At 42.0% G+C, this 25,106-nt stretch overlaps 1 protein-coding gene across 1 annotated transcript in view; it reads left to right on the top strand.

Annotated features, from left to right (window-relative positions):
* The window catches only part of KIF26B (kinesin family member 26B), a 570,886-nt gene that overhangs the window by 510,944 nt on the left and 34,836 nt on the right, over positions 1-25,106 (top strand). The window contains exons 11-12 of the mRNA XM_073628022.1: positions 13,855-14,017; positions 14,747-18,092. Of these exons, the coding sequence (XP_073484123.1) occupies positions 13,855-14,017; positions 14,747-18,092 (3,509 nt within the window). The remainder of the gene's footprint in view (positions 1-13,854; positions 14,018-14,746; positions 18,093-25,106) is intronic.

The following is a 25,106-nucleotide window of genomic DNA, read 5'->3' as shown; positions in this document are numbered from 1 at the left end:
TGACGGTTCACACAGGGGCGACTTGTCAGGCGACCTAGCCGCCTGACAAGTCACCTCCCGTTCTGTATAATGGAACCGTTCTAATAGGAGCGACGCAAGTCGCTCCGACTTAGAAAAAGGTTCCTGTACTACTTTGGGGGTGACTTTGGGCGACTTGCATAGACTTCTATTCTTCGGTGAGGCGACCTGCAAGACGTGCTGCCCCTGTGTGAACCGGGGCTTAGGGAACCATCCAACCCTATTTTGAAACATGAAAAAAACATAAACATAATTGTACAGGAAACAATCTATAATAGCTAATAAAATCAGTTCCTGCTCCTTATTCACATGTGCCACTTTTACTCTTTTTATTCTCAAAACTCTGGACTATGTCCTGATTAAAATGATTTACTTTGCCCAATCATCTAGTGTGTCTAGGTCAGTGGTTCTCATCCTTTGTGGTTCATTAACGGGTTATGTTACCTGTTACTGGGCAATGTATTAATGTAGTCAATTCAAAATGAGTGGGCTGCTAACGCACCCTAATGCACCTAAAATCACACATGACCCTTGATGGAGTATTTGGGGCTATTCCAGCTGTAAATTCTAGTTGTGGGAGCAGACAGAAGGGCGTGGTCTGGTAGGAGGGGGGCCATGACCAAGTTGTTGAAAAACACTGGTCTAGGTAATATAAGGCCAATTAAATTATATTAAAAAATTTCAATTGTATCCATTAGGCAGGCCTTTTCACTACATCGTTTAAGGTAAATCTCATGGAAAATTGTACAAGAAAATTGAACATGTATGGCCAGCCTTAGGCTCAATTCACACTACTATGATACAGTTTTCAGTACGATTATATAGTGTCACTATGATGCAACTTTGAATGTGGTTAGCATATTATATGGAGCCAAATCACACTGAAATTGCACCTAAGTAGCACAGGAACCTTTTCTAAAATCGCAATGCAGCAGAGTCACAATGATGTGAATAGGCACCACTGAAAATAATGTGATTTGCCTTGTCATGCGATTCTGTATAACTCGGATCGCATCAGAAATTACACCAGTGTGAACCAGCACATAGTCCCTTACTCCTACTTGTTCCCTTACATGAACAAATTGCAAAGGAATGGTTCCCTGTCAGGAAACCTACCTCAAGAAATGCCATACAGCCATCTCTGGAGTGAAGCTCATAAAACAGGAAGTGGCTGCAAATACGAGATCCGAAGCACTAAGGATGCAGCAAAGGATAAAAAAAGGTGGAAACATGTATTTGATAACATAGCAATGTATTATTTGTTGTAATACACAGCGCTTTAGCAGACTAGACATCATATATTTAGGGTTGTACTTTAACTAATTGTTGCATTACTAGGTTCCTCACTCTTTGAAATACAACTAGTTTTTGGCTGGCATTAATTGTTCGTTTTTGTGAGGTATTTATTGAGGAGAGCTAAAAAGGAGCCATTTTTTTAGGGTATATAAGAATGATCTGTGGGAAAAATACTAATTCATATGCAGTATATGGATGGAATACTTTGATGGGAAAATGATTGTGAAATAAAATAACAAACATAATTGACTTGACTTATATGTCTTTGGGAATTGACCATTAGCTACATTGGGGATTGCTTAGCTACAGCGTACACAGTATGAATGTTATGCCACTGTAGTATATCTGTGACATTTGTGGCAATGTTCGTATGTCATGTAAGTCATGTTTCTTTTTACACAGAACTAAAGATTCCCTCCCCCTTGTCCCCCATGACTAGCACTCTGCTGTCATTTTTAGGGGCCTACATACTCAGATCTTGCTGTTAAAAAGGAACTCTGGTCAGGTTTAAAAAAAATAAATGTCAGCATCTAAAATACCGTAGCTAGTGACTTTTAATAAAAAGATACTTACTAGTCCAGGGAACCAGTGCTGTCGTCACCCTGTTTTTCGCCAGTGTTTAGATCCCTGGCACCACCATGTTGACTGTGGGAAGCTGGCTCTCAACTGTGCATATGTGAGTTACACTACTCCTTCTAAATAGTCCTGCAACCTCCTGGGGACCTGTGACATGTCCCAGGAGGTTACAGTCAGAGGGAGGGCTGAACTTCTGCTCAGCTTGCCTTGGTGAGCCGAGCAGAAGTGCGAGAGGGTACCTGTCAAAACTAGGTACTCGCTCCCAGAAAAAAAATATGTTTAAAATAAGGAGGAGGAGGATAAGCATAATTCCCTTTTCAAGCAAAGTTCCGCTTTAAGATATTTAAGAAATTTTTGGTCTTGGAAATTGTTTTCCAGCCTCCAGATGTCATCAGAACATATTTCCCTTGTGGAATGGCATGGAAGAGATAATGAGCTTAAAGTGGTGTAAAGCTTATACATTTTTTTGCCTTAATACATTCCCTGCATTAGGGTAATATTTCAGTATGTTTATCGCCCCCTCACCCACCATTATACTTGCCTGAGCCCGTTCTTGATCCAGGGCTGTGCCCATCTGCAGTGGATTTCTCCTCTTCTCCCCGCTCTCACAGGCTTTACTGTCAGTCAAATCCTGAGATGAGGGAGCCAGGGGCCAGGCCAAGACTCATTGTTTGTGTCTGTAGACACAGGCAGCACAGGCTCAGTAACTAGCCCACAGGTGTGCCACTAGAGGAAGCGGCTTCCTCTAGTGGCACACCGAAAAGAGGAGGAGCACTGGTGGGGGACCCGAGAACAGGAGCATCAGGGCTGTGCAATAGCAGGTAAGTATAACATGTTTGTTATTTTGAAAGAAAAACATTACTTTACAAACACTTTAAAGGAAATGGTAGTAACATACAGCAATACATATTATTCAAGGCTGTCTTTGCTAGCTTTGTATAGGAGTAGTAGTGTTTTCAGATTTTTGCTTTTCATTGGTTTATTGTAGTGATGGAAGGGCTCTAACAGAATACTCACTGGAACTTTGAGGGAAAATCACTAGTTGTCACTGGAGCACAAAACAGAATGGAAATCTTCGAATGCAGAAATGTATACCAGTGGCAGCTGTCCAAGCGGGAATCTTCTTTATCTCACTTCACTTCTCATTGTGTCTTGAGATACCAAATAAAGGAACACTTGCCCTTCCCCTCATACACATAGAGGTTAATTTACTAAAGGCAAATATACAGTACACTGTAAGTGCATTTGCTCTAGATCTAAGGGGGAGCTCTGAAATTAAGGGAACCTGTGCTGATTTCTATCATCCAATCATGTGCAAATAATAATGCTGTTTTTTATTTTCCTTGCATATGATTGAGTATTCATTGCAAAGTGATGCTTTACCTCATTTACTAAGCTATGGAGCAAGTGCACTTGCAGTGCACAATATATTTGCTTTAAGCAAATCAACCCCAACCTCTAATTTATCCCAAAGGTATTCTATCGGGTTGAGGTTAGGACCTGTGCAGGCCAGTCAAGTTCCTCCACTGCAAACTCACTCATCCATGTCTTTATGGAACTTGCTTTGTGCACTGGTCTAAATCAATTGGTGGAGGGGGATTATGGTGTGGGGTTGTTTTTCAGGGGTTGGCCTTGGCTCCTTAGTTCCAGTGAGGGGAACTCTTAGGGCATCAGCATACCAAGACTTTGGACAATTCCATGCTCCCAACTTTGTGGGAACAGTTTGGGGATGGCCCCTTCCTGTTCCAACATGACTGCGCACCAGTGCACAAGCAAGGTCCATAAAGACATGGATGAGCGAGTTTGGGGTGGATGAACATGACTGGCTTGCGCAGAGTCCTGACCTCAACCCGATAGTACACCTTTGGAATGTATTAGAGTGGAGACTGCAAGTCAGGCCTTCTCTTCCACATCAGTGCCTTAAGTCACTAATGCGCTTCTGGAAGAATGGTGAAACGTTCCCATAGACACACTCCTAAACCTTCCCAGAAGAGTTGAAGCTGTTATAGCTGCGAAGGGTGGGCCAACTCAATATTGAAGCCTATGGACTAAGACTGGGATGCCATTAAAGTTAATGTGTGTGTAAAGGCAGGTGTCCATATACTTTTGGTATTATAGTGTATATTATTTCCGGGTTAAAATAAAAGAGAAAACAATACTGAAAGAAAAAAAACAATTCAGTCACCACATCTAAGGTATGCAAAGCTGCAATATATTATGTTTTTGTTTTGGGATTCAAATACACATTGACATAGCTAATTCTCTTCTATTCAGGTCCAAACTATAGCAAGATATTGATGTATAAAAATTAGGCCTGATGGTTCTTTTCTGACTAATGACGGCACCATATATACAACACAAGTAACAATGTGAAAATTGTTGCCAGGTGCAGTATATGCTATTATATTAACAGCACTGAGAGCAGACATTCTTGTGCGAAAGGTATACATAATTCTTACTATAGAGTTGATGTGCAAGTGCCCATTTCCGAAGCCATCTAATTAACAATGCCATGTGATAATGAATTTTGAGATTCTTCATTGTGAGGAACAAAGCAAGAGATAACATGGAAGTAGTATGGGCTGCATTTAGAGCCTAAATAGCTACAGAGATGCTGATAAGTGTAATTAATGGTTTCTTAATAAAACTTCCCTAGTGGATTTAATAGAAAATGTATATTCATTATAAACCAGCTTTTATCAACAGAGCAGGGTTTAAATGTAGTATGAATTGTCTTGTGATAAAAGGGGCAAGTATTGTTCAGGACTAGTATTATGGCTAAATGCTTGTGTATGTTTTATAGTATATAGGAAAGTATTGGTTCTAAAGTCATTAATGCATTGAAAACCTAATCCGTGTTTATTCACATCAGTTTCCGTTAACAAGTACGGTAATTTGAGCTTGTCATAGTTTACAATGCACATAGAATAAAAATTCCAAAGAGTTGAGAATGTTAGTTTGATTAATAGATTTAATTTAAGGTCCGGGCCATAGCCGAATGACGGCTACAGCACGGACCTCAATCTCCGGGAGGACGTCATATGACGTCCTCCCCTATGCACGCGCACCGCGCGCACCCTGCAGGGCGCGCGGTGTGCGCGCTGTGATCACCGAGTCACGGAGACTCAGATGATCACAGATCCGAGTAAGGGGCCGGTCCCGGCCCCTTACCATGTGATCAGCTGTCAGCCAATGACAGCTGGTCACATGATGTAAACAAAAGCTCGGTGATCGGTTTCGTTTTCTCCTCACGCTGACAGCGTGAGGAGGAAAAAAAAGCCGATCACCGGCTTATGTCAAAGGGACATCGGTCCCGAAGAGGAAGGAGGCACAGATGCCTCATCTGTGCCTCCAAGTGCCATCTGCCAGTGCCCACAGTGCCCACAAGTGCCACCTATTAAAGCCCACAAGTGCCACCTATCAATGCCCACAAGTGCCACCTATCAATGCCCACAAGTGCCACCTATTAAAGCCCACAAGTGCCACCTATCAATGCCCACAAGTGCCACCTATCAATGCCCACAAGTGCCACCTATTAGTGCCACCTAGCAGTGCTGCCATCAATCAGTGCCCAATCAGTGCCCAACACTGCCACCCATCAGTGCCCATAACCGCCACCCATCAGTGCCCATAACCGCCACCCATCAGTGCCCATCACTGCCACCTATCGGTGCCCATCAGTGCCGCCTCATCAGCGTACATCAACGAAGGAGAAAAATTAACTGTTTGCAAAAATTGATAACAAAATATAAAAAAAATATAATTTTTTTTTTTTAATTCTGTCTTTTTCAATTTTTTTAACAAAAAATAAAAACCGTAGAGGTGATCAAATACCATCAAAAGAAAGCTCTATTTGTGGGAAAAAAATGATAAAAATTTCATTTGGGTACCGTGTTGTATGACCGTGCAATTGTCATTCAAAGTGCGACAGCGCTGAAAGCTGAAAATTGGTCTGGACAGGAGGGGGGTTTAAGTGCCCAGTAAGCAAGTGGTTAAAATAGAAGGTTTTAGAGATGTACATGTCAAAGGGATAGGCCTAATAATGTTATCAGATAGTATTTATAAACTAACCTTGTTTATACGATATATATAACTTGGATTTATACATTATATTCATATGAGGAGGTCCGTATTTCTTTATTACACATGCAAGATCTGCTTCCTGGTTTTGTCCAGATTATTCTCTTATCGTACTGCAAGTGTTCTAGACAGTGCCTGTCTTGTTCAAGGCAAAGAAAATCTTTCTGCAGTCTCTAATGAAAAGTGGTAGCCTGGTATCCAGAATCCAAGTGATCTTAAGAAGGGCATACATGGACCGAAAATTGTGTGGTTCAGCAGGAACCGGCTGATTTTAGTCTTTAGGCTTCTGTAAATTTTTTATGCTGAAAAACTTGCATCCAATCAGCACTTTCATCCAATGGTTGCAGCGCTGATCAATGTATTCTGTATATGGCAAGCAAGAGGTATTTTAATGCTCAATGTTTACCACTGATTTATGTGTAATATAAATTTTATTGATAGGTCCACTTTAATCGAATGCAATAAATATGAAGGCCAACCCAAAATCCAATATACCACACTTAAAGGATAAGTTCACCTTTTGTAACATGTTACATATTACATCCATATTCAAGGTGTAACATGCAGCATGTTGCAAATCCACTATCCTCTGTACCTTCCCGGCCCCCCGATGTCACAGGCGGCGGGGGGATCTTCTCCCCTGCTCTCTGTGAGAATCTTCAAAGAATGCGTCACTGATTCACAGAGTTCTGTGAATTAAAAGCTACAAGGTCTGGCAGCCTTTGCAGCTGTCGTCTTGTAGTTCTCAATGAACCACCACGCCACTGCTGAGCACTGTGGTAGTTCATTGATGTTTCCTGTTAATGTGTACCTGCTTGGCTGTATGATGTATGGCCAAACAGCTTACACACAGAGCCTGCAAGATCCCTGCATAGCACCCATGATCTGCTGAGGGATTTTTGTCCACTCTTCTTTACAGATGAGTCTCTAAATCCTTAAGGTTTCTTGGCTGTTGCTTGGCAACTCAAAGTTTCAGCTCCCTCCATACATTTTCTGTAGGATTAGGGTCTGGAGACTGGCTAGGCCACTCCATGACCTTAATGTACTTCTTCTTGAGCCACACCTTTGTTGCCTTGGCGGTATGTTTTGGGTCATTGTCATGCTGGAAGACCCATCTACGACCCATGTTCTGGCTGACGGAAGAAGGTTCTCATCCAAGATTTTACAATACATGGCCCAGTTCTTTGGCCCCTCAATGTAAGAATGCACAATCCTCAATGTGACTTGTACCCTTAGCAGAGAATCAGCCCCAAAGCATACTGTTTTCACCTCCATGCTTGACTGTAGGGATGGTGTTCTTAGGGTCATAGTCAGCATTTTTCTTCCTCCAAACACGGCACAAGAAGGTACATGTACAGGCCCGTCTGAAGTTTGCCAATGAACATCTAACTGATTCAAAGAAGGACTGGGAGAAAGTACTGTGGTCGGATGAGAGCAAAATTCAGCTCTTTGGCATTAACTCGACTCGCCATGTTTGGAGGAAGAAAAATGCTGACTATGACCCTAAGAACACCATCCCTACAGTCAAGCACAGAGGTGGAAACATTATGTTTTGAGTCTGTTTCTCTTTGAAAGGTACAGGTAGACTTTGCTGTATTGGGGAGCGAATGGACAGGCCATGTATTGTAAAATCTTGGATGAGAACCTTCTTCCCTCACTCAGCCAGAATACTGATGATGGGTCATGGATGTGTCTTCTAGCATGACAATGACCCAAAACATACCACCAAGGCAACAAATGAGTGGGGAGTGGCTCAAGAGAAGCACATTAAGGTCACTAGGTTATCTAGCCAGACCTTAATCTTGTAGAAAATTTATGAAGGGAGCTAACGCTTTGAGTTGCCAAGCAACAGCCAAGAAACCTTAAGGATTTAGAGAAGATCTGTAAAGAAGAGTGAACCGAAATCCCTCCTGAGATGTATTCAAACCTGGTAAGCAACTACAAAAAACGTCTTACCTCTGTGCTTGCCAACAAGTGAAATCCACCAAGTACTACGTCATGTTTTGCTCAGGGATCAAATACTCACTGAACTGCAACTCAATTTATAACATTTATATCGTGTTTTTTCTGGATTTTGGTTAATTCTTTCTTTATCATTTAAAATACACCTATGATAAAAATTATAGTCCCTCGATTTCTTAGTAAGTGGGCAAACTTACAAAATCTTCAGGGGATCAAATAATTATTTTCCCTACTGTAGTTCCACTTTATTAAAACCATAACTGACCAAAGTACCTAAAACACTGTATGCATTTAAAGGAGTGTATATTTGTTTTCCGTTTAGTTCCTTCATTTATTCAGGAGTAAAAAGTGCAATTTTTCAAAATATTTCAGAGTCAGGCAAATATGGAATATGCATATGGTCCACTCCACGTTACTTATTCTTCATCACTAAATATCTTTGGTTAAATGACACTCATTGTCATTCAACCATTTTCTTGTGAGCCCAGGGCGTCAAGGACCTGCCATTTGGGGGTATGTCATCCAGCCTCCCTGGGTTCACAGGAAAATGCTGCAGAGAGACACGCCATGTCATTGGGTGGCACGGCTCTCTGCATCATTCAGGACCCACCCACCACCAGAGTTGAAAGAGGACCGCCTGTGATGTAAGTGATTGGACTGAAGAACCTGGAAAACGTACAGTATATATGTAAAGATTTTTTTTTTTGTAATGAAAAGTTCAAAGAGTAAAGAGGTTTTATTTCTGTCTGTGTTGCTTTTGGAGATTCCACCTCACTTCCTGTCTGGTCAAACCTTGTCGCCAGAACAGGAAGCAAGGGGAAATCTCAGGGGTTTCAATCAAAGGGAGCCCAGGTTAGCAGAAAAAAACAATATGCATTCTAATCTTTCCCCACTCTATTAAAAAAGTTTTCACTGGACTTACACTGTAAAGGGAACGCCTAGATGGTCGTGTCTTTGGATGCACTCATTAAATCCTGCTTTGTAGAAATAGTAATTTCTAAAAATTTGTACCAGATATTAAGTATCAAGCTGGGTTCACACTATTGCGAATTGGATGTGGATTCTCTGCCTCCAATTCACAATAGCAGGAGATTTTGACCGGCTCTCAATGGAGCCAGTTCACATATCTCTGCGTGGCTCAGGTTCTAATTTGCACAGGAGTCCTGTGCGTCTTTTGGTCTGTTTCAGGTCTGAATTCAGCCAAAAATTCGGGCTGAAATCGGACCTGAAACGGGGATGCACCGGACCCCTGCTGTGAACCCAGCCTTAGATATTTAACTGATTTTAAAAAGCATGGTTATGGCTCAGCATTATACATGATTTCCCATATACTCCTTATATTGAGCATTAGGTGGCTCGTATTAAGACTGGTAAATTTGAGTGTTGTTATTTGAGGTACAGTCAGGTCCATAAATATTGGGACATCGACACAATTCTAATCTTTTTGGCTTTATACACCACCACAATGGATTTGAAATGAAACGAACAAGATGTGCTTACCTGCAGACTTTCAGCTTTAATTTGAGGAATTACAACAGTTTGTATATGTGCCTCCCAGTTTTTAAAGGACCAAAAGTAATGGGACAGATTAACAATCATCCAAACTTTCACTTTTTAATACTTGGTTGCAAATCCTTTGCAGTCAATTACAGCCTGAAGTCTGGAACGCATAGACATCACCAGACGCTGGGTTTCATCCCTGGTGATGCTCTGCCAGGCCTCTACTGCAACTGTCTTCAGTTCCTGCTTGTTCTTGGGGCATTTTCCCTTCAGTCTTGTCTTCGGCAAGTGAAATGCATGCTCAATCGGATTCAGGTCAGGTGATTGACTTGGCCATTGCATAACATTCCACTATTTTCCCTTAAAAAACTCTTTGGTTGCTTTTGCAGTATGCTTTGGGTCATTGTCCATCTGCACTGTGAAGCGCCGTCCAATAAGTTCTGAAGCATTTTGTTGAATACGAGCAGATAATATTGCCCGAAACACTTCAGAATTCATCCTGCTGCTTTTGTCAGCAGTCACATCATCAATAAATGCAAGAGAACCAGTTCCGTTGGCAGCCATACATGCCCACGCCATGACACTACCACCACCATGCTTCACTGATGAGGTGGTATGCTTCCGACCATGAGCAGTTCCTTTCCTTCTCCATACTCTTCTCTTCCCATCACTCTGGTACAAGTTGATCTTGGTCTCATCTGTCCATAGGATGTTGTTCCAGAACCGTGAAGGCTTTTTTAGATGTTGTTTGGCAAACTCTAATCTGGCCTTCCTATTTTTGAGGCTCACCAATGGTTTACATCTTGTAGTTAATCCTCTGTATTCACTCTAGTGAAGTCTTCTCTTGATTGTTGACTTTGACACACATACACCTACCTCCTGGAGACTGTTCTTGATCTGGCCAACTGTTGTGAAGGGTGTTTTCTTCACCAGGGAAAGAATTCTTTGGTCATCCACCACAGTTGTTTTCCGTGGTCTTCCGGGTCTTTTGGTGTTGCTGAGCTCACCGGTGCGTTCTTTCTTTTTAAGGATGTTCCAAACAGTTGATTTGGCCACACCTAATGTTTTTGCTATCTCTCTGATGGGTTTGTTTTGTTTTTTCAGCCTAATGATGGCTTGCTTCACTGATAGTGACAGCTCTTTGGATCTCATATTGAGAGTTGACAGCAACAGATTCCAAATGCAAATAGCACACTTGAAATGAACTCTGGACCTTTTATCTGCTCCTTGTAAATGGGATAATGAGGGAATAACACACACCTGGCCATGGAACAGCTGAGCAGCCAAATGTCCCATTACTTTTGGTCCCTTAAAAAGTGGGAGGCACATATACAAACTGTTGTAATTCCTACACCGTTCACCCGATTTGGATGTAAATACCCTCAAATTAAAGCTGAAAGTCTGCAGTTAAAGCACATCTTGTTTGTTTCATTTCAAATCCATTGTGGTGGTGTATAGAGCCAAAAAGATTAGAATTGTGTTGATTTCCCAATATTTATGGACCTGACTGTAGGTGCAATTATAGATGTTATTTAAAAAAAAAAAACTTCTCCCTATTTGTGCCTGCTCCACTTCCTATTGTCTGATAAAATCTAGGTGCTCAAAAATATTTTTCATTAATAGACACCAGGCAGATAAATTTCGGCATCCAAATAAAGATCCTGCATTCTTGGTTTAAACATATCATTTTGTTTCATCCAGATACATGAAGGATTTCAGTAGACAACACCTTACTTCCTCATGGTGTGGGTAAATTGCATAAGGAAGAGGAGGCAATCAGAAATAAGCAGCTCATTTTGCCATGATGAACTGCATTGCTCTCCATGTGAAACAGAAATAGGCTGGGCTGTGGTACAGTTCAGTAATACACTTCTCACCTACAGTATAAAAGCAGGCAAGAATGTTCCTGTTGCAGCATCTTCATTTCGCATTTGAACAGATTATAGTAAACTGCTGCCCCAAGTTTCCTGTTTTAGTCTCCTTTTCTCTTGTACCATCCTATGGAGCCACATTTGCATGCAGGGACTAGAGTTGTGTCTCCCTACACTGTGTGCATCAATAGAAACACACAACCCCTTAGCCTAGGATGCCAAGGTACTCCTCTGCTCCTCCCTACCTCCCCCCACCCCCTTCTCCAAGTCAACAAACTGGATGGAGACTGCACTGTGTACTGTAAAAACTTTAATGTGAAGATTAGAAGTTCAGGGAAGCAGTATTGAGAGCAAAGGAGCCAGTAGCATTGAAAGGTGTAAACTGGAGGGGGGTAAGAATTTTAACAAATAGTATACTGGGAAAGATTTTTTTTTTACTGTGCTTAATGTGTTAAGCTAACATGCCTATGGTTTAATACTACTTTAGTGTGCATGTGCTTATGCAAAGTGTGAATGGGCCCCATTTCAGTGTAACATAGACAGATTTTGAACTGAGACCCCAAATAAGCTCAGGTGCTACTTTATGTTGCTGTGTAATTGGGTATTAGGTAATTATAGCACATAAAGTGAATGCCTTAAACACATCTTTCTTAAACAACTCATGTACAGTATTTAAAGTGGTTCTGAAGCCTAAACTTTTTTTATCCTTACATTAGCGTAAAAAATGTTCAAGTACCTGTATCGCCCCCTCACCCCCCTTATACTTACCTGAGCCCTCACTCAATTTAGCGCTGTGCCCATCTGTAGTAGCTCTCCCCAGACTCATAGGCTTTGCTGAGGCAGTGGGAGGCATTGGCTCCCACTGCTGTCAGCTAAATCCAGTGACGAGGGAGCAGAGGGTGGGACTGATCCGTGCTGTCTGTGTCTATGGACCCAGGCAATGCAGCTCAGGATCAACCACACAGGTTTGTCACCATAGGAAGCAGGAAGCCCATAGGTGTGCTACCATTGAGAAGAGGAGTAGCCAGGAGTGCCAGCAGGGACCTCAGAATAGAAGGATCATGGCCACTCTCTGCAACTCTAAGCATGTTTGGTATATTAAAAAAAATACAATCACTTTAAGAAAAAAGACTGAGCTATAAAAAAATAAGACATGTATGTTACCTACAGCACACAATCAGTCTCCAACTGTTAGTTTTCTAATGCAAGGTGAAAAAAAAAGGATCTGAAGGGTTGACAATGGCAGATACAGATATCATACAGATATCAGATATCAGTAATGTACATTATCCCCTTGCCGACCGGCTCACGTCGATATACATCAGCAGAAGGGCACGTACAGGCAGATTAACGTACCTGTATGTTGCCCTTTAAGACACGGCATCGCAGGCGTGCGTGCGCCCACCGCGAGCTCTGTGAGTGTGATCGCGGGTCCCGCGGACTCGATGTCGGCGGGGATACCCGTGATCGACTCACGGAGAGGAGGAACGGGGAAATGCTGATGTAAACAAGCATTTCCCCATTATTCCTAGTGACAGGACACTGATCACAGCTCCCTGTGATCGGGAGAGGTGATCAGTGTTGCATCACACGTAGCCCATCCCCCCACAGTTAGAATCACTCCCTAGGAGACACTTAACCCCTGCAATGCCCCCTAGTGGTTAACCCCTTCACTGCCAGTCACATTTACACAGTAACCAATGCATTTTTAATCGCACTGATCGCTGTATAAATATGAATGGTCCCAAAATAGCGGCAAAAGTGTCCGGTCTGTCCGCCATAATGTCGCAGTCACAATAAAGATCGCAGATCACCCCCATTACTAGTGAAAAAAAAAAATATTAATAAAAATGCCATAAAACTATCCCCTATTTTGTAGACGCTATAATTTTTGCACAAACCAATCAATAAACACTTATTGCGATTTTTTGTTACCAAAAATATGTAAAAGAATACGTATCGGCCTAAACTGAGGAAAAAAAATGTTTTTTTATATATTTTTGGGAAATGATCAAATACCACCAAAAGAAAGCTCTATTTGTTGGGAAAAAAGGACGTCAAGTTTGTTTGGGAGCCACGTCGCACGACCGTGCAATTGTCAGTTAAAGCAACGCAGTGCCGAATCGCAAAAAACGTTCTGGTCTTTAGCCAGCCAAATGGTCCGGGCTGAAGTGGTTAATAAAATGAAAAAATTGTGTGTCAAAACATAAAATATTGGCTAAGTAACCTGCTTTATAAAGCAAAGCTGCCAGCAATAAATTACACTAAGAGTTGAGTTGCTAGTAGTTTTTTTTTTTACAGCGGTAAGATACAGTATCAAGTCATATGGTCAGGAATTGATTCCATTTTATTAAAAAAAAAAAAAACCCTAATTGACCTGTCCTTTATATTTCTCATCCCTTAGATGGGGTGCCATGTGTGTCTGCAGCATGAAGCTGATTAGCATGCCATTAGGAAAAAGGAAAAAACTTCAGGGCTCTGAAGTCATATCATGACAGTACAAGTGAAACATGTTTCACTAATGCAGCCTTAATTCATTTTGTTTCTGTAGAGAGAGCAAGCTCACAATGCTTCTTCGGGAGTCCCTGGGGAACATGAACTGCCGCACAACAATGATAGCTCACATTTCAGCTGCTGCAGGAAACTACGCTGAGACGTTGTCCACTATCCAGATTGCTTCCCGAGTGCTGAGAATGAAGAAAAAGAAAACCAAGGTAAGGACTTGTGGGATAAATCAGTGGCCACTATTAAGATAAATATGTGGGAGGAAGTGTTCATTAACGTAACAGATTGGGTAGACAGTCAAGGTTTTGGTTTGTATGAGATTGGCGTCATTTGTTATCATGTGTAAGGTAGATTGAAGGACTATACAGTAGACCTAGAATTAGGCTAGGTTATATTCTTGCTGTGCACAATAGATTGTAAAATATTTGTTGCAGTTGCAGATATCACACAGCTAAATTAAAACGGCTTCTTCCATTTTCAGCCCCATGACTTCATGATCTAGGACACGTCTGCATTAACTTTTGCTAGAAGCACTAAAAGTATGTTTAAGTGACCCAGAATTGTGACATTGATGATACATCTGTATATGAAATTATTTATTTTAGAACAGATATTCATACTTGAACTTTCTCAAGTGTATACGCATGTATAGATTTATTTCTATAAGAAATCATTTTACTTTAGAACTGATATTCATACTTGAACTTTCTCAAGTGCATATGCATGTATAGATACATTTTTACAGGTCTTAATGAGTGCAACATTAGTAGATTATGTTATAGATAACTTTTTAAAGGTCTGGTTCCATCAAATTATGAGCTAATAAAAGCAGTTAAATACCTGTTTACCAATGTAGCAATAAGGATGTTTATAAATATGAAGATCAGTATGTTTTCAGGTAATATAATTATCATGTATGTGGAATCCCTATTTTACAGTATACTTCAAGTTCATCTGGAGGAGAGAGTTCCTGTGAAGAAGGCCGAATGCGCAGGCCAACTCAGTTGAGACCGTTCCATTCAAGAAATGTAGTTGATCCTGATTTCCCCCTGCTTAGTTTATCCAGTGACCCAGATTACTCTTCAAGCAGTGAACAGTCATGTGATACAGTTATTTATGTTGGTCCCAATGGAACAGCTTTATCTGACAAAGAGCTCACAGATAATGAGGGACCACCAGACTTTGTTCCAATAGTTCCAGTTTTGCAGAAGACAAAGAATGAGGCAAAGGTAGAGGAAGTACATGAAGTAGCTCCTAGCAAGCCAGAAAGGGATTGTTTAAAGTGCAATACTTTTGCAGAACTACAGGAAAGATTGGACTGTATAGATGGTAGTGAGGAAATAAATAGTTTCCCTTTTGAAGAGGTTCCTGCACAGTATAGTGGAGAGCAAACAGCGAAAGGTTTGTGTCCAGTGGCTCAACCAAAAAACCTAATAGATGAAAATATTGAAGAAAGCATTTGTGAAAGTATAAAGTCCGACAAGGAGGTGAGAGAAAATAATACTGGAACAGCATACAAAACGCAAAGAAACCACTCACCCATTCCCGCCGGGCATGTCACTGACACATCTACACCATTATCTCCTAGGAGTGTTACGGGTAGTTGTGCACTGCACACTGGATCATCCCAGATTGTTCAGAATTCCAGTTTGCAAGGAAGCAGGGAAAGCCTCAACAGTTGTGGATTTGTAGAAGGAAAACCAAGATCAATGGGATCACCAAGACTAGGAATAGCCAGTTTAGCTAAGACTTCAGAATACAAGCCGCCCCACTCTCCTTCCCAAAGGTGTAAAGTTTATACACAGAAGGGTGTCTTACCAACTTCAGCACCCCCTCTAAATAAAGATGCAGGATCACTTTTAGAATCTCTCCCACAACCAGAAATTCGAACTCCTCCTGTAGGAATGAGTCCACAAATTATGAAGAGATCTCTGTCTAATTCAAGTAGCTTTTCTGCAGAGTGTGCACTTGAAGATCAACAGACATATGGTTCTGAAGATTCCAAAAAGGAAGTCATCAGTACAACCATGGTCACCGTGCAACAACCTCTAGAGCTGAATGGAGAGGATGAGTTGGTTTTCACATTAGTTGAAGAGTTAACAATTAGTGGAGTCCTGAACAATGGCCGCCCTACAAGTATAATCAGTTTTAACAGTGATTGTTCAGTGCAGGCTTTAGCTTCTGGGTCAAGACCTGTAAGTATTATAAGTAGCATAAGTGAGGACCTAGAATGCTATTCTAATTCTGCACCAGTTTCTGAGGTCAGCATTACACAGTTCTTACCCCTTCCTAAGTCTGGAACAGATGAGAAATGTCAGGAAGGGAGTAGCAGACGGTCTTCCATCAGTTCCTGGTTGAGTGAAATGAGCACAGGTAGTGATGGAGAACAATCATGCCACAGTTTTATTGCTCAAGCATGTTATGGCCATGGAGAAGCAATGGCTGACCCTCCTATTTCAGAATTTACAAGCGCTTTGCAGAATATCAGTGTGATGTGTTCAAACAGACAGAAGCCGGGAGTGGACAATGTGCTCATTCAGTCTGAAATGGCAGAAACTGTACAGAATAATGTATCCCCTATAAAGGGCTGCACAATTTCTGCAGTAGGGAAAACCACAGTTACTATATCAAACACTTCAACTCTTGGTAGCTGTGAAAACTATGTTCCAATGAAAACAAACATCACCGTTTACCCCTGCATTGCAGTGAGTCCCTTTAAAACTCAAGAGACTAATGAATCCCTGCAAAGATTAAATCTACCTGACAAGTCTGCGTACTCTGTAAAAAACAATGATGTTGATTATAAAGTGAAAGCTGTATTTGATGATCCATGGCTAAAACGTGAAGATGGTATTAAGGGGGAAAACATTAATTCAACAGATGAAGGACAAATGCCTGAAGTTGCTAATTGTGTAACTGACCATGATGTGCATAAAAAACAAAATACCCAAGACAGATTGAGCAGCAGCAGTGGAGAAACAATTCTCTCACCAATCTCTGAGAACCTTAGAAGAATTGTAGATGGATGTGAAATGACATTTTCAACACAAAGTCTCACCCATGTAACTGACTATTCACTGACCGGTAGCCTCCCTAGAGGTTTAGAAAGATTGTATAAGCTGGAGGAACAAGATGCAGAGATCAATTCTGTCCCTTCACTACAAACATCCAGATCTACTTTAGAAAGAAGAGTTGCATCCCCCAAACATTGTGTTCTCACTCGTCCCAAAGGAATTCCACCCCTGCCTCCAGTGAGGAAGTCAAGCCTAGATCATCGGAATAGAGCAAGTCCCCAGCACGCTGCAAGCAGCCCTTCAAAACAATCTCTCTCTTCCCTTCCTAGTCTTCCAGATGAACTTAGTGGAAAATTGTCTGGATTTAGCATGGACACCAGAAGCAACAGTAGTAGCAAGTTATTTAGTGCCAAACTTGAGCAGTTGGCTAGTAGGGCAAACTCATTAGGGGCATCCAGTGGAAGTCATTATGAATGTCTGTCTTTAGAAAGAGCTGGAAGTCTTTCATCAGTCAGTTCCAGAATGGTCTTTAGTAAAGATAGCACATTGCCAAGATCTGGGAGAAGTTTAAATCGAAATGTGATGTCATCTCCAACTAACACCCCACAGTCTGCTGGTACTTCACCTAAATGTAGCCCTTCAAAAATATCAGCAGTAAGCAAACTACTACTTGCTAGTCCTAAAGCTCGTAGCCTTTCAGCATCTGCAACCAAAACACTCAGCTTCTCAACCAAGTCACTCCCTCAATCTGTTGGAAGAAGTTCAAGCCTACCTCCAAATGGTAAAAATATGTCTTGGTCTACACAATCTCTTAGCAGAAACAGAGGCTCTGGGCTTGCTTCCAAGCTACCTCTAAGAGCTGTTAATGGCAGGATCTCAGAGCTACTCCAGGGAAGCACAGGTGGTCGAAGTGTGCATTCACGTGGAAATTCAGACTCAGATGAACGTGTAACTCACCATGCAGAGAAGCCCACTGTACACACACTGCCCTCCCCATACAGTAAAATTACTCCCCCACGAAAACCCCACCGTTGCAGCAGTGGTCATGGAAGTGATAACAGCAGTGTGCTTAGTGGGGAGTTGCCACCTGCAATGGGCAAAACAGCCCTGTTTTACCACAGTGGAGGCAGCAGTGGTTATGAAAGCATGATGAGGGACAGTGAAGCCACAGGAAGTGGTTCCTCTGCACAAGACTCTATGAGTGAAAACAGTAGTTCTGTCAGTGGAAGGTGCCGGAGTCTTAAGTCCTCAAAAAAACGGTCTAATACAGGTATGATATTAATTTTCTATTCTAAAAAAAAAAAATAACTCATTGGTTAAAGAAAACTGCTAATTTCATGGGTTTTTTGGCAGATGCTGGTGCGTTGCTTCACATGGTTTTCTTATCTTACATGGTTCTGAAGTGGTTCTAAAGTCTGAGAGTTTTTTCTTAATTATGTAAAGGCTGGCAACTCAGAGTCCTTTTGCAAAGTAAATCCTTTTTCTTTATTTTACATCACTGTACACAGAGCAGCCATAATAATTACTATGAGGGTTATACGCAACCTAGAGGTGAATGGACACTGGCAGATCAATCAAACAGGAAGTCCTCCCCTATATAACCCCTCCTACACAGGAAGTACCTCAGTTTTTTTGCCAGTGTCTGTAAGGTGGTGGTCACTGATGTGATACATGTGCTCTTGGAGCATACTTGGAGGTCTGGAGGGTCCTATTAAGAATCATATACGTGTATATACTTAGTTTGGACTGCATACATATATGCTTAGTTGCATTAAACTGTATACGTATGTGCTTATTTACATTACACTGTTTACATTAGAGGTCGACCGATATGGGTTTTTCTCTGGCCGATGCCGATATTTAGAAATCGCGGTGGCCGATGGCCGATATAAGATGCCGATTTTTTTGGGCCGATATATTAGGCCGATTTTTTTTTTTTTCTTCCCCCTTCATCTCATAAAATCTAACAGTTAGACCCCTTTCACACTGGGGCGTTTTTCAGGCGCTTTTGGGCTAAAAATAGTAAAGTGCCTGCAAAACGGCTCCCCTGCAGTCTCAGTGTAAAAGCCCGAGAGCTTTCACACTGAGGCGATGCGCTGGCAGGATGTTTAAAAAAAGTCCTGCAAGCGGCATCTTTGGAGCGGTGTATACCGCTCCTCCACCACTCCTGCCCATTGAAATGAATGCGCACCGCTGCCGAAGGGCCTGCAAAGCGTTTCGGCAGCAGCGCTTCAGGGGCGCATTTAACCCCTTCCTCAGCCGCTAGCTGGGTTATAAGCGCCCCGCTAGCAGCCGAATAGCGCCGCTAAAATGACGGTAAAGCGCCGCTAAAACTAACAGCGTTTTACCGTCAACGCATGCCCGCTCCAGTGTGAAAGCAGCCTTAAGTAATACAGAACATTTTTTACATTTAAACATTTATGAAACAAAACAAACCTCCAATCAGTTCACTTGTATGTAGAATTTAGATTTAAAAAAAAAATAACGATATCTTAAATATTAAATACACAAAAACAGGTAATCAAAACTTTTGGACGAAAAAAAATGGGCTAACTTTACTGCTTATTTTTTTTTTTTTTTATTTCATTAGTGTATTTTTTTTTAAAAAATTGCGTTTGAAAGACCGCTGCGCAAATACCGTGTGACATAAAATATTGCAACAACCGCTATTTTATTCCCTAGAGTCTCTGCTAAAAAAATATATATATAATGTTTGGGGGTTCTAAGTGATTTTCTAGCAGAATATACAGGATTTTTACTTGTAAGCAACAAGTGTCAGAAAAGATTTAGTCTTTAAATGGTTAAACTGAGAGCTTCTACACATGGAGTTCAGCTCATTGATAAAACAACCTGAAAAGATACAATGTATCTTCTTATCAGACTTGGCAGGCTGCCCAGGGAAGAGAGAATCCTCTCCACAGATAACTACAGGAAACTTGCATTGACTTCTATTACAGAAGTCATTTGCAAGTCCCGCTGAAGTTATCGGCTTTTTTTATCAGCACAATCGGCCGATGCCGATTAAGTAAAAAAAGCCAAATATCGGCCGATATATTGGTCAAACTCTAGTTTGCATATGTGCTTATTTGCCTAGGACTACATTCATATGTGCTTATTTGCCTAGGACTACATATATATGTGCTTATTTGCTTTGGGATACATACATATGTGCTTATTTGCCTTGAACTGCATACATAAATGCATGAACGGCAAGAATACTTGTATATCTGCATGTTTGCAGACATACTTAGGTACCTTCATAACGGCATACCTGGGTACCTGCATACTTACATACTTAAGGGGTTACATAGTGGTAAACCTATGTTGTTTTAGGCCTGCATTCTTGGTGGACTGTGTATTAGGTTGGCTAATATAGTTGCTATGTTATACCAGTTAAATGGTTCCAGAAAAGAGAGGCAGCGGGTGGAGGCAGTTGCACTGCTCTCAGGTTCAGTGATCTGGCAGTGTCCTCATCTCCCGATGGACAGTGATGTCAGGTGCATCTAAGCCACTGTGGTGTTTGGCATTGCTTGCATCGTTTCCTGACGCATTCATTTTTCATCAGATGGGCTGCAGCCTCATAACCTTGATCATGCCTGATCTCTGTTGATCGAAGCCTAAGCAGGATCAAGCCTGGTTAGTATATGGATGGGAACTGCCTGGGAATACCAGATGCTGTAAGCTGTGTGAGGGAGGCATGTAAGGATGCTGTGTTTTGAGAGTTTTGAGGCCAGTATATTTTAGGGCAGTCTCTGAGATGATTAGAAAATAATAAAGAATTACTGCGCTTCCCTACACCTCCAAGCTGCAGTTCTAATTCTCAGGTAAAGAATTAAATAGATACAATATATAAAAGAACCGCGCTAAATACAGACCATTATTGAATAATTCAAAAATATAAAGTGATCAAAATAGAAAATTATGAACTCAAATATCAACACAATGTGAAAAATCAAAAGAATGTGCTATGAACCACATAAAAAATAAAATATAAAAAATAAAAGCAATTGAAAAAATAAAAACCAAAAAATCAAAAAACAAAGTCCGTGATAAAAAAGTGACTTCTGTTATCAACAGTCCTTATTGCAATATATTCCACCCATAGTGACTGAAGACTTTAGTGAATAAAGACATCTTGTGAGAAAAATCCACCACCTATGAAGATATATGATTACCAGAGGTAAGCTGTAATGAAGCTTATGCCAGAAATCCACTCAATGGGGACACCACCATCTGTCTCAGCATGGAGGAAGGATCACCCGGGACTCATCGATAATAATTAGCTCAGCAATGGAAACCCAGGGAGATAAAAAATACATCCACCATAGTGTGAATCCGTTTGACCAATTTATTGTATAAGTAAAGTAGCGCACTTACCAAAAAAACAAATAAAACAGCATGTATAAAATCAGCCGGCCGGCCTGCATACACCTGTTCGCTGTGGAGTAGAAACGATGACGTCTCTGAGATGGTTTGCTCCATCTTTAGCCGGCAGAAGCTTGGTAGGTTAGCTACGCCTCTTTGGGCCTTCTGGGTTTGCCACTGAGTTGCCAGACTTTTGCCTTGCATTTGACTCTTGGAGCAGAAGGTATGGGCTCATTATTAAAAAAGAAGAAGAAAGAAAAAAACCTCAACCGGTAGAGGTAGATTTCGGGGTCCACAGTCATCAATGACGCATATCTTCATGTGCCACTTTTTACCAGGCTCATTAAGGGCTTTTGCAATTGCAATGCAAAGTCGTCTTTTTTTTTTTTTTGTGACTCTGCTCTTTGGGCTGGCCACAGTTCTGAAGGTTCTCAAAGCTCCCAGCCCCAGTGCTGGACTTGCTGAAAACGAAGGGGGTGCCAATCTTAACCACTTGCCGACCAGCAAGTGGTTAACATGGCTCAGCTGTGTGAATCGCCGTCATCGGCCGTTACGTCGCTTCTAGATTTGGCCACTAGGGGCGCGCACTAGTGCTGATCACCACCAGGCTCCCCCGATCGCTCGGGGCACACGGAAAACCGACAGAGTATGAACAGCGATCTGTCATCTCCCCTACACAGTCCCCTCCCCCCTTCAGTTAGAACACACAATAGGGAACACATTAACCCCTTGATCGCCCCCAGTGGTTAACCCCTTCACTGCCAGTGACATTTTTACAGTTATCAATGCACTTTTATAGCACTGATTGCTGTAAAAATGCCAATGGTCCCAAAAATGTGTCAAAATTGTCCGACGTGTCCGCCATAATGTCGCAGTCCCGATAAAAATCGGAGATCGCCAAAATGACTAAGTTTTTTTGTTTATAGTGCAAAAAATAAAACCCGCAAAGGTGATAAAATACCACCAAAAGAAAGCTCTATTTGTGGGGAAAAAAGGACGTCAATTTTGTTTGGGTGCAACATCGCACGACCACGCAATTGTCAGTTAAAGCGACACAGTGCCGAATCGCAAAAAGTACTCTGGTCAGAAAGGGGGTAAAATCTTCCGGAGCTGAATCGGTTAATATACCTCAATAATCTTTGTCAGGAAGCAGTCAGTTCCAGTTTCTCCTTCGATACATTTCTACGTATAGTCCTACTCCAGGTCTTTTGTAGATGAATATTTTTTTCTGTCTGAAACATGAGGATCCAAGCATTGGGTTGTCGGAGGACTCAAGGGCATTGCAGAGCTCAAATTGGTGGTTGATGGTTTTGAAATCTGGAAAAGGTGAAATTCTTCCTTTCAGGAGTTTGGAAGATAATAACCACTAGTGCTAGTCTCTCCAGTTGGTTTGAAGGTGACTACAGTTCAGTGGACTTGGTCTCCACAGGAGAGAGAACTGCCCTGCAATATCTTAAAACTTTTGGCCAGTATACCTGGCTCTGGATTATTGAACGGATCAGGTCGTAGATTCAATTCAACAATTCCCCTACAGTGGCATATAATAACCACCAGGGCAGCACCAGGAGTTGTGTGGCTCAGGAAGGTGAACCACATTCTGTTGTGGGCAGAACAGGTACTGTTTCTGTCACCAGTACATATGCCAGGTATAGAGAAAAGACAGGGGGGTTTCCAGTCATGAGCAACTAATGCCGGGACCATGTGGTCCCTGCTTCCTGAGGCAGTTTTTGGCAATCTGCCAGTGTTGGGGAACTCTGCAGGTGGATCTACTGGATTCCAAGTTCTACAACAAGTTGGACAGGTTGTGTCCGGTACAAGAGTCCCACTGGCAATAGGAGTAGATGCACTGGTAAAACCTTAAGGACCAGTGCTCCCTAATTGACACTTTCCCTCTGTTTCAACTACTGCAGAATCTTTGAGGTGGTAACATTGATAATAGTGTTAGCCAAATAAGCCCAGGAGGGCTTGGTACATTGACATAGCCTTGGACACTTTCAGTCCAGCTGGACCTAATGGTCTTTGGTCCTGTTGTCTCCGCACTGTTGAGCGCCTGGAAACTGGCTTCGGGGAGCTTCAATTACAGGACTTGGAAATATGTTATGCCTGAGGTGAAGCCAGATAGAGGCACCCACAGATATATGTGAGTGGGAGTCTTTTTTTCCTTTCTCTAATCGGTAGGGGAAACGAGATTGGACTTAAGTACAATTAGGGGTCAGATTCGCCCCATCCATTTTTTGTCAGAGGCTGTTGTTTCTTACTTCTTGAACCATACTTCATACAGGGTGTAACGCAGACAGTTCTGCCTGTCAAGCCACTCTTGTGTCCTTGGAAATTTGCTCTTGTGTGTCCTTGCAGAGGTCACCTTTTGGTGCCTTTTGACACCTTTTGAACCAATTGTTAATCCTATAATAAGGTGGAGTGTCAGAGCTGACGGCTCTCTCATGCAAGGAGCCGTTCTTCATCTTACATCATGATAAGGTGATGTTTCGTCCTCATCCATCTTTATTGCTTAGAGTGGTTTCTAGTTTGCACTTGAATCAGGACAGTGTCTTGCCTTCTTTTCTAATCCTCAGTTTTCAGGAGTAAGATTGCTACATACTCTAGAGGTAGTTCAGGTGGTCAGGATTTACTTGAATTGTCAGCACAGGTCAGGAATCCTGGTTTGTGCTGCCAGTAGGGCCCAGGAAGGGTAGGAGGCATCCAAGTTAACTATTTTTTTTCATTGGATCCGCCAGTTAATTATTCAAGCCTGTGGCTTGAAAGGGCAAGATCCCCACCCCTTTTTGGTGAGAGGGGTCGCTACCAAGTGTGTGGGGGCATCTTAAGTGGCTCCAGTTTTTAAGCCCACTACATGGTCTTTGCTACATACATTCGCAGGATTTTACCAAATGGATATCAAAGCCAAGGAGGATACTGCTTTGGCCACAGTATATTACAGGTGGCAGAATAAGTCCTTCTCAGGTGGCAGTTTCTGTGATTGTGTCTCTCTCCCCTCAGGGGCATTGCTTTAGGACATCCCACATAGTAATTATTATGGCTGCTCTGTGTCCCATGATGTACGATAAAGAAAATTAGATTTTTCCTACAGCTTACCTGAACAAAATCTTCTTCTTGGAGTACATCACGGGACACAGAGGTCCCTCTCCTCTTTTTGGGATATTCATTGCTTTGCAACAAAACTGAGGTACTTCCTGTGTAGGAGGGGTTATATGCGGGAGGACTTCCTGTTTGATTAATCTGCCAGTGTCCATTCACCTATAGGTGGCGTATAACCTACATAGTAATTATTATGGCTGCTCTGTGTCACATGATGTATTCCAAGAAATGTATTTTACAGGTAAGCTGTAGGAAAAATCCAATTATTGGCTACATGTATAAAACTGCAATACAGTAGATGCTAGTGCATTTTGGCTATGCAACCTTCCTCATAGCATACAGGTATGCTATGAGGAAGGCTGCATAGCCAAAATGCATTAGTTTCTACTGTATTGTGGTTTTACACGTGTAGCCACTAAGAGCCCTTTCACACCGAGCCGCCCATAGCGTCGGCGATAAAATGCCGCTTTTAAGCTGCGTTTTACCATCATTAGCGGCGCATTTCGGCCGCTAGAGGGGGTGCTTTTACCCCCCGCTAGCGGCCGAGAAAGGGTTAAAACCGCCCGCAATATCGGCATTTTGCCGGTGGAATACCATCGTTGCCCCATTGATTTCAATGGGGAGCAGCGGTGGAGGAGCGGTAAACACACCGCTCCTTCACCGTTCCAAAGAAGCTGCTGGCAGGACTTTTCCTGACGTCCTGCCAGCGCAGCGCTCCAGTGTGAAAGCCCTCGGGCTTTCACACTGGAAACAATGCTGCAGCTGTTTGAGGGCGGATTGCAGGCGCTATTTTTAACGCTATAGCACCTGCAAAATGCCCTCG

Source organism: Aquarana catesbeiana, linkage group LG04, assembly GCF_042186555.1.
Source record: "Aquarana catesbeiana isolate 2022-GZ linkage group LG04, ASM4218655v1, whole genome shotgun sequence".
NCBI classification, from domain to species: domain Eukaryota; kingdom Metazoa; phylum Chordata; class Amphibia; order Anura; family Ranidae; genus Aquarana; species Aquarana catesbeiana.
This window is presented reverse-complemented; position numbering and strand designations above follow the sequence as displayed.